The 10,819-nt window shown below is 40.5% G+C and overlaps 1 protein-coding gene across 1 annotated transcript; it reads left to right on the top strand.

Moving 5' to 3' along the window:
- Positions 1-5,325: 5,325 nt before the first annotated feature.
- On the top strand, positions 5,326-6,315 carry LOC117237334. Its single transcript, XM_033501168.1, has 3 exons — positions 5,326-5,615; positions 5,694-5,765; positions 5,844-6,315. The coding sequence occupies exons 2-3, from the start codon at positions 5,718-5,720 to the stop codon at positions 6,255-6,257; spliced, it is 462 nt and encodes a 153-aa protein (XP_033357059.1). The 5' UTR covers positions 5,326-5,615; positions 5,694-5,717; the 3' UTR covers positions 6,258-6,315.
- The last annotated feature ends 4,504 nt before the right edge of the window (positions 6,316-10,819 follow it).

The raw sequence follows: 10,819 nt of genomic DNA, 5'->3' as shown, positions 1-10,819 counted from the left end.
AGAAGAATTTGGAACGGAGAAGGAATGGCCGAGGACTGGAGGAGAGGCGTAATATACCCGATCTACAAGAGGGGAGAAAAGGAAGACGTAAAGAGCTACAGGGGAATTACGCTGATGAACACGGCCTACAAGATATACGCAGGGATCCTGGACGAGAGGCTGAAAGCGGAGACCGAAAACAAAGTAGGAGAGAGTCAGCTCGGGTTCAGGAGAGGAAGAGGAGCGATGGATGCGGTGTATGTGCTGAAACACATACTGGACAAGCAAGTAAGCAGAGGAAAAAGGAAGCTGTTCGCGTGCTTCGCGGACCTGAAAGCGGCGTTCGACAGGGTAGACAGAGGAAAGTTGGTGGAAAGAATGAGGAAAATGGGGATCAATGAGAAGCTAACCAGGAGAGTTAGAGAAGTATATGAAGACACAAGGAACATCGCGAGGATAGGTAACCAAGAGACAAGAAAGTTCTGGACAGTGAAGGGAGTGAGGCAAGAGTGCCCGTTGAGCCCGACATTATTCAATGTATACGTGGCAGGGCTAGAAGAGGAGTTAAGAAAAGGACAAGCAGGAGGCATAGTGGTAGGAAATAGGAAAGTGTGGTCACTCTCATATGCAGACGACATCGTGCTGATAGCGGACAGGCAAGAGGAACTAAAGGAAATGATGAAGAGATTCGAAGCATTGCTGAAGAACGCAGAGCTAGAGCTGTACACTGAGAAGACAAAAGTAATAGCATTCAAAGGAGAAAGAACAAGAGGAGACAAAGGACATGGAGATGGGGCGGACAAGAAATAGAAGAAGTGGAGGAGACAAGATACTTGGGATACATTCTGCAGAAAAATGGCGGGGACGAAAAGCACATACAAGACAGGATGAAGAGAGCAACAGTAGTGTAATATCGAAAAATAAGGATAGAAATTTTTTTTCGATTACTTACAATTTATTAATATTAAACTGAATATACAGATATAAATTGGACAGAGAACGATATTTATTTAACGGAACTAAATGCAATACTCGTATCTATATCAAATAACTTTACAGTTATTTGATCACTCTTGTCACAACGAATCTAACACACACACACTCTCTCTCTAACAACTCTATCAATTCTCACGACTCTACTCTTCGACGACTCGAAACCTCTAACGACTCAATTAGCTCTGACTCTCGCAACACACTCGCTTTTCGACTCGCATACTCTCGGTCGTCCGCCCTTGAAACACGAAAAATCCTTAAGGGCATATTCTTGAATGTCTATACCTTGGTAATATGAAAAAATTTTTTTCGATCTTTTCAAATTTCTAGGCTAGAATACCCCCTTAATTATGTTTATTATCTTTTTTGCATATGTCTCCGTGGAAAACCTGGAGACTGTGAAGAAGCGTAAAGGAGGACTCCAAGAAACACGATGAACTATATGGAGTCTGTGTGAAGGGAAAAATGGCAAAGCTGCCATTCCCGAAGACAGCTCATCATATGTGTCAACGTCCTTTGGAAATCGTTCACAGCGATGTCAGTGGCAGAGTTCAGCGCAAGTCATTAGGTGGAGGTAACTATTTTGTGACTTTCATCGATGATTTCTCTTGTTTCATGTACGTTAGGATCATCAACAGAAAGAGCGAAGTATTTGAGTGCTTCAAGGAATACCAGATGGAAGTGGGGGCTCTACATCAGTCCAAAATAAGTGTTCTCCATACCGACAATGGAGGTGAGTATACAGGGGCAAATTTTGAGAGCTAACTGAGGGAGAAAGGCATTCTGCTCAGAAAGACCGTCCCAAGGAACCCCGAACAACATGGAGTTTCAGAACGAGCAAATAGGGCCCTGGTTGAGATGTCTAGGTGTTTGCTCATCCAGTCGGGGCTCCTCGACTACCTGTGGGGAGAAGCTGTGAACACTGCGTGTCACATTAGAAACCTATGCCCATCCACCGCTATCGGAGATAAAATTCCATTGAAATGTTACGTTTTAAACGATTAAACGTTCCAACGTTTTAAACGATTGGCTCTCAAGAGTGACATCAAGACGGATGACCAATTTCGGAACGAAATGAGACCCTTCTGTTACGAGAAGGAGCCGACATCTTCGCCAGGAAATTCACCGGCGGAACCCGAAGCCAAACGACGTAAGCTATTGGGCCACCAGGTGAGATGCCTTTACTGTGGTACCCGCGGACATAAAATAATGGAGTGCCGCAAGAGGATGAAGTTGGAACCGAGGAAGAACTCCCGACGCCCAGAGGAAAACCGACCGGCCACATCGTCAAAAGTATCGTGTTTTAAATGCCATAAGAAGGGACACATCGCGCCTCATTGCCCGTTGCTGCGAGAAGGAAAACATCGTTCCGAGGACGAACATCGTGTCGATGCCTGCGAAGCCCCAACCAGTAGATTAAGTCAGCTGGGTGAGTCGTTCCCATTCTATTTCGATACTGGAGCCGAATGTTCGTTAATTAAAGAATCCGCAGCCTCGAAATTTTCTGGCAAAAGAACGACTCACGTAGTAGTACTGCGAGGAATAGGAAATACTTGTATTAAAAGTACATCTCAGATTTTGTCCACCGTATGTATTAACGGTTTTACATTGAAGATAACTTTTCACGTCCTTGCGAATAGCAACTTAAAATACGATATCATGATTGCTCGTGAAATTTTACACGAAATTATATTACATTACACGAAACAGCGACGATATTTGTAAGACAAAAATGGTTAACGCCTGTAGTAAAATCGCGGAAGATGCGGTCAACATTAACGAGGTCGACACTGATGTAGTTGATAACGACAAAGATCGATTAATTTCTGTTCTCGAAAAATTCAAAGATTCGTTCATTACGGGTTTCCCGCGTGCTCGCGTAAGTACGGGCCAGTTAGAAATACGTCTAATTGACCCTAACGTCACCGTACAAAGAAGCCCTTACAGACTTAGCGAGGAAGAGCGGAAAATAGTGCGCGAGAGAATAAGTGAACTAATTAGAGCAAAAATTGTAAGGCCTAGAAATTCGCCGTTCGCGAGCCCTATGTTACTCGTGAAAAAGAAGGACGGCTCAGATAGATTGTGTGTAGATTTCCGAGCGCCAAATAAAAATACGGTCGTGGATCGGTATCCCTTACCCCTTATTGCTGATCAAATCGCAAGATTACGAAACGCGACATACTTTCTTAGCCTGGTCATGGCCAGCGGGTTTCACAGATTCCCATTCATCCTAATTCGACAGAGTATACTGCGTTCGTTACACCCGACGGACAATACGAGTACATAACTATGCCGTTCGGATTGAAAAATGCACCGTCCATTTTTCAGAGGGCCATTCTCAATGCCTTAGGCGACGTCGCGTATTCATACGTTGTTGTTTACTTGGATGACGTCCTAATTATTGCTGACTCGATAGATCAAGCCCTAGGAAGATTGAACACCGTATTAGATACCCTCGTAAAAGCCGGATTCTCTTTCAACTTTTCAAAATGTTCTTTTCTAAAGACCTCGGTACTCTATTTGGGATATGTAATTCGTGACGGAGAAGTTCGTCCCAACCCAGGTAAAATACACGCCTTGAGTTCTTTACCTGCGCCAACGACCGTCACACAGCTCAGGCAATTCATAGGTTTAGCCTCTTACTTCCGAAAATTCGTCCCTAAATTCTCACAGATAATGAAACCCTTGTACGCACTTGTTACGTATCAATTTGTTTGTTTAAATCGATCAAATCTAAGGTTGAATTTTACTGAAAAATTTTTTTTTTTTATAGTTGAGTTTGAGTTTTGAATTTAATCGGAAAGGAAATAAATTAAAATGATATTATTGTGTATTTAATTCCGATTTAGGTTATTAATTAATACGGTAGTTGCTGCCACCAGAAATAGTCCAAAGACTATTTCAAAATATTTTATTTTTTATTATTTTCCTTTGCGTTTAATGGGTAGCGTTAACTGACGCTTAATGCAACTGGTAAACGAATTTCACTTTTCGGCTAACCTGCTATGCGCAGGGATACTAGCGCGGGAGAGGATTAAAGCTGGGTACAATAAATAATTTTCCTCGTCGAACGGATTTTTACTTGAATGTGAAATGGGTTAGGTTATTATATATATATATTTGATTAGCTAGATATATATATTTTGGCGTTGCTGGATTAGATAGGAATGTGAGATTGTTTGTTGTTTTATATAAATTTATTTTTTTGTTTGACTTCCTCTTCTCTTTTAATTTCACTGTTAAGACCGAAACTCAATTCATTTACCCCGATGGATTCTGTCGCCACGATTTTCTTGCCTTTTGAGTTTAGCTATCGAGGATAATTCTAACGATCCTCTCTGTGTGGAACTCGTGTGATTTCGCCAGCCTTGCCCAAAGACGGGTAATAATTTACCAACAGTGGGAGGAGGAAGGCGAAGATCGATGGGTGTTCTCGATAATCGAAAAAACCGTTTGCACGAGCCGGCACAGCGGACGATCTTTTGGTTAATTTCCCGAAGGGGGGATTGTTTTGTTATATCTTTCTTATAATCGCATGCAAGAATGGCAAGAATATCGGTTAATAGCAATACCGGTATCGTTCTTGATTTTCAATTGACCCCGACGATATATTTATTAGTCCTTTCTGAGCGGGACTTGTGTGATATCGCAAGCCTTGCCCAAAGATGGGTAATATTTTACCAACAATGGGAGGAGGAATGCGAAGATCAGTGGGTGTTTCAGTAGCTGAAAACATCGTTCGCACAAGCCGACACAACGGACAACTCCTTTGTTTAAAATTTAAGCAATATTTCTATCTTTAAAACCGTAAATGAAATCGATGATAGGAGGTTTTGATTCAATTCTCGAGGACAACGAGATTGCCAGAGAAGAAGAAAGTTTTTTTAAATTTAATTTGCTTACCTTGAGGAAAAGGTGCTATCTGGTGCCATCACTCCAGCTGTCCCGGTGATCGTCGAAGGTTGTTGGGTTTATTATTTAATCTCGAATATAGTTTTCTATCAACCTTTACTTTATTAAACTATTTCGATACAAATTGAGTGACTTGCTAACTGAATTGATATCGTAATGAAGACTTAAAATTTTACTTTATTTAATCGCGACTCTCTTCTCTTTATCGAAAAACTAAAGACCCCGAAACGCAAAATACTTATACAAATTTCTAGACGCAAAGAATAATGAGCCGTAGTAACAAACGATCGCAAACAAATGAACGAATAATGAACTGAAGAACGAATAAAGAATTAAAGAACGCTGCGCTATGTTGCATCGCTTATTTATAATGCCATCCCCCACGGGGTGGTGGTCCGCTGGGGGTACGCTTCCGTGGGAATCGGGATGTTGCAGTTTGGGCTTCTTGGAATCGTACGTGACAAAATGTAAATTTCATATTTCGACTTAGTTTTTTATCAGTCCTGTGTTTCCGCTGAGCTAGCGTCTAGGAGATTTGAAGCATTCCACGCTGATCTAGTCCTTTCCGCGAGAAACTTCCACGTGCTGTACCGTGGGAATTACCGGTGTTTCTTCGGCGCGTGGAAGGGCTGGTGGCTGCAGCATCATTATCATTTTAAAGTTTGCTCGGGCAACACGCGCAACTCCGCTGCTCTCCCATAACAAAGACCTCCTCCATCGAATTGTTTTGCGTAAGTTTGGATGTTTGCATATTAAAATTGTTTTGTGATTTTGATTGTTTTTCCCTTTTTTTTTGCTATTTTCCTTAGGCTTCGGTGATCGACGTTCGAACCATGTTTGCTGAGTCGTTTCTATCAGAGGTTCCTTTCCAGACTTCCCTGGTACGTATTTAGTCTTGTTTTTAGTCTGCTTGATTCGTCCTGTTTCGTTTTATTTAAAATATACCGTGTTGTTTTCAGCCCAAGCGAAAGAGGGATTCCGAAGAGCCCATGGGCGACTCGGGGGAACCCATCAAGCGCATGCGGCCTTGTGATGGACCACGAGTGTCGGGGAGTTTGGAGGAACTGTTTTACATTGGTGCCGAGGCTGTGTCGAAATTCGGTTTTGACGATTTGGTTACTTTCGACGAGAATTTCTTCGATGCGGAGACCGTCATATTGGAGAGGGAACCCCCTCTGGTTGAAATCGTCGATACCGAGCGTTGCGTGAAAGTTCGTTTTGCGAATGAAATTCCCGAAGAGGTTTTGGAGGCGCATCTTCGTCACCATGCTTCTGGGAGAAAGGGAATTTCCCCTGTTGTGCGCTATTGGTGTATGTGTGAGTTCAGCGAAATTTATCCCGGAGCTCCTTGCTTCGATTTTGATTTATTGTAGCTGTCTCAATTTTGTTGGTTCGCTGTTTTGATGTTCCTTATTATTATTAATTTTGTGTTCAATATGTGTATATATATATATATATATATATATATTTTTTAGTCTGATAGTGTTAGGTTATCTATTTTACATTTGTTAATTTTTTAATTTTATATTTCCCCCTTTTATTTAAATATATATATATATATTTTTACATTTGTAGTTTCCCATAAAATTTATTAAAGAAAAGTGTTAACAATGTGTTTTCATGATTTGTTTCTCGCGCCTGACTTCCATTAATCCCTAACATTCCTGTCGCCATGACGCGTGTAAATCCAACATGGCCGCTCATAAATGTCATCAGTAAAGTTTTTAGTGACGGGTCTTTAGTTTTGTTTGATATCGAAGTAATTTTCGTCTGTCGCTCGTTTTCCTTATTCTACCGCAATTAGAACATTTATTTATTAATATTATTAAATAGTATAACTCGTGTGAATATACGTATATATATATATATGTTTATGTTGTGTGTCACTTGTTACAATGTTTTGTAATTCTTCGATTGCATTATTTATTGTTTCGAGTAGTTTATTTTATAGAGTATTCGATAATATAAAACATATGCACTCACACATACATATATATATATACGTATTTATATGCATATTTCTCTTGCCCATATAGTGTTCATACGAAATGAAATGTTAATTATTTATTTTATATTAATTTCTTTTAATAAGATAGAACACACACACGCACGCGTATATATGTATATATTTCTGGCAAAGTGATTTTCATTCAGATTCTTTAGTGATATAGTGTTGTGTATTTGAGGTTATGTGTCAATCATTTGATTTCATATATACATATATATCTTGTAGTGTGACAACATAGTATTGAAGGTTTTGTTTCTAGATTATTGTGCGTTTAGTGTGTGTTTACATATTTGTGTTTGATGATAGAATTTCTGTATGCAATTACTCAGGTCGTTGCGGTGTTAATTACTTTGAGCGTTTGGGCTATTGACAGGTTGTCGCTTAGTCCCAAGTGTTGCGTTGTGTGTTCTATTTCTTTTGTAGATTGTTAATAGTAGTTTTAGTTTAGAAAAATAAATTATTTATATGTTTATATAGAGACATGCATGTTTCATAATGTAATTCTTATATTATAATGCTCTACCGGCATCTAGGCTAGTTTTAAGTATGTATTTTAGATTGTAGAATGCACATAGATTAGTAGTAGTTTAGAATATAGATTTTTATAAGTTTGTATAGAGACATGCATGTTTCGTAATGTAATTCTTATATTATAATGCTCTACCGGCATGTAGGCTAGTTTTAAGTATGTATTTTAGATTGTAGAATGCACATAGATTAGTAGTAGTTTAGAATATAGATTTTTATATGTTTGTATAGAGACATGCATGTTTCGTAGCGTAGTTCTTATTTTATAACTCTTTACCGGAGCGTAGCCTGTATCTTAGATTGTCGATTCGAGCGTACATTAATAGTAGTTTAGTTTAGAATATAATATATATATATATATAGACATGCATGTTTCGTAATGTAGTTCTTATTTTATAATTCTTTACCGGAACGTAGGCTAGTTTCAAATATGTATCAGTTTAATAGAATGCGCACACATATATATATGTTTCTGACAATGTAACTTTTATTTCTTTAATAATACAATATTGTATGTATTAGTTTTTAACTTTGTATATACTTATATTTCATAAATTGATAATATTGTATTTATTGCATAGTATTATAAGCGCTAACTCTAATATTTACTAATTTATTACGTGCCTAGCATATATGTTTATACTTATATGTAACTCTTCAAGTTGATTGATTAAAATATATTTATATATACTCGTATTTCTGGCGTTTCAATTATTTCCCTTTCCGTAGTTATTCCTATTTCCTGGTTTATTTGTTTGGTTCGTAACTCGTTCAATCCGTTAGCTGGTTTTATTTATTTTATTTTATTTTATACTGATTGGATTTATTAGTCGCCCCTCACTTTGTTAATCCTTCCTTTAGTTTCGCGGCGCCGTGTGTTCGTTTGTGTATTCAAATCTTTATTCGCGCGTTTTGTATAGAATAGTTTTCTTGTTCTCGTTACGGCGCGTGCGGGGCGCGGGACGTGACACCCCCGCCCTTGGAGTTCAAATTTCCAAAGGAAATTTGACTGATGGTGTCTCTGAGTTCGCTCAAGGCGGATGTAGATGGCGTTGGTTGTTGAGTGACTACTGGTGTTATCGATATTCCTCTAGGTTGTGCCGTTTGATCATCGATATTTCGTTTTCCTTTGAGGTATAGTAGCAGGTGGGTAATTGAGCCGCATATTGCTCCTAATAGGGCGATTCCACATCCGTAAGTTTCACGTAACTGGTATCCGTGTATGGCTATATCTATTATCGTCTTGATTAATTTAAATATTAATTTAATTAAATATTAATTTAAATTTAATTAATTTAAATATTAATTAAATTTAAGTATTCCAAATATTGCTGCACTGACAGTTCCAAATTCCATAAAACCATTCCATAAGCTTGATACGGTATTTTTTGCTATTGTCGTTAATGTGTTTTCGTCCATTATTCCCAGAATGTTTACTGTTCCAGGGACGATTGTTTTTCCTGTTGCTCCTCTGGCCAATGTGTTCAAAACTGCAGATTTTTCTGCCGGGAACATGACGTGGTCCCGAAGTGCGTCGAGGTCCTTTTGGGTGTATATTCCGCTCGTGGCCAACGACGATGGTGCTGAATATTGCCACGTTTGGCGTACGTCCGGGCGGAGTTTGTGTGGTGCGATTCCCTTGCCAAACGGGTAGCTCCGAGTAGCATTTTGTTGTATGTCGTACTTTTACTTGTACCGGAATGCATTTGACTATATGGACCGCTTCTTCTGCGATCAGAGCCATGTGTCCTGGGTTTTGGTTATGGTGTATGCAAATTCGTCGGGCGGTAAGTTTGCCAAGCTTAAAGCATTCTCTATTAGTTTCTTCTGTGTGTTGCGTCTTTGTGTCAGTATATCATGGTATAATGTTGTCATTTGTCGTTTCAGTTCGCTGTGGAGTGCCGAAGCGTGCAGACGTGTCTCTAGTGCCCAGCGTAGTTCGAAAACAACACGTGTCGCCCAACCGTCGAAAGAGAACACAGCTAAGTGCCCCTTACCCCCTAGGGAGAAGAAAATCCCGCGCACCTAACCCCAACACGAATACTAGCCTCACGACTAGTTGTTCATTCCGAATTAACTAGCTCGATGATGGCCCAGCAACCGCGACCAGGCTCTCCGGAGCAGACTCGCAGCTACCCCGAGCTACCCCCCCCCCCCGTGGCAAAAGTGTAGCAGAACTCTCCGCACTAACGACGCTAACACTACAAAGAAGAGGAAAATAGAACCAGCAACGCAAATAAACACACACAACAGGTTCGCCGTATTGGAATCCTCAAACGACGCCATGGAAATCGTAGAACCGTCATCAAACCAACACTCACAGAGAATCCCCCGTCCCCCACCAATTTTTGTGGACGACGTCATTGACATACAGACAATGACCAAGTCCCTAGAGAGAGATACCAGCAAGGAGGAATATAACCTCAAGATAAGCAACAACAAGGTGAAAATACTACCGACGAACCCAGAAGCTTACAGAAAACTCACCAAGACACTCAGGACCCTGAACGCCAACTCCCACACCTACCAACTTAAACAGGAAAGGCCTTTCCGGGTGGTCCTACGAAACATACACCACTCAGCAGATATAGACGAACTAAAATACGAACTCTCAAACCTCGGCCACGAAGTCGTCAACGTAAGTAATATAAGGCATAGAGTCTCGAAAGACCCGTTATCCTTATTCTTCCTAGACATTAAACAAAAACCGAACAATAAGGAAATCTACAACATCAGTCGCCTAATGAACGCGATAGTAAAGATCGAACCACCGCTCGTGAAAAAAGAAATAGTGCAGTGCAAAGGTGCCAAAGGTACGGTCATACGCAGAAATACTGCAACCATACTTTCCGCTGCGTTAAATGCGCAGGCTCTCACTCCACTGACCAGTGCGCCAAATCACCGGAAACCCCAGCGAAATGCATCCACTGCCAAGGGGACCACCCTGCCAACTACAAAGGCTGCCCAGCATATAAAACACTATACACGAACAGGTACCCTAAGCCCAGGGCAAAAGAGGTATCCAACCAAACACCCAGCCCGCCGAAATTCACGACTACCCCAACCCCCTCAAGCAACCAAACGCACAGTCCTACCAAATTCATCTCCACCTCAACCTCCTTTGCCCAAGCAGTACAAGGCATCCAAAACAACCCGAACAGCCAAAGGAACCTTCCCCAAAACAGTGACCTCAACCCACCAAACACAGACAACTCCTCAAGGCTTGAAAAGCTAATAGAGAAACAATCTGAGCAAATAAATCACTTGCTATCGCTACTAACACTCATCGTGGAAAAATTAGCACGCCCCGACTCAAAATAAAATCAAGGCGCATAGCACTCTGGAACGCCAACGGTCTAGCGCAACACAAACTTGAACTAGAACTCTTCTTAAAACACC

The sequence above is a fragment of the Bombus vosnesenskii genome, unplaced genomic scaffold (assembly GCF_011952255.1).
Source record: "Bombus vosnesenskii isolate JDL3184/JDL3185 unplaced genomic scaffold, Bvos_JDL3184-5_v1.1 scf7180000013370, whole genome shotgun sequence".
NCBI classification, from domain to species: domain Eukaryota; kingdom Metazoa; phylum Arthropoda; class Insecta; order Hymenoptera; family Apidae; genus Bombus; species Bombus vosnesenskii.
The sequence above is the reverse complement of the archived record's forward strand: the minus strand, read 5'-3'. Positions and strand labels throughout refer to the sequence as shown.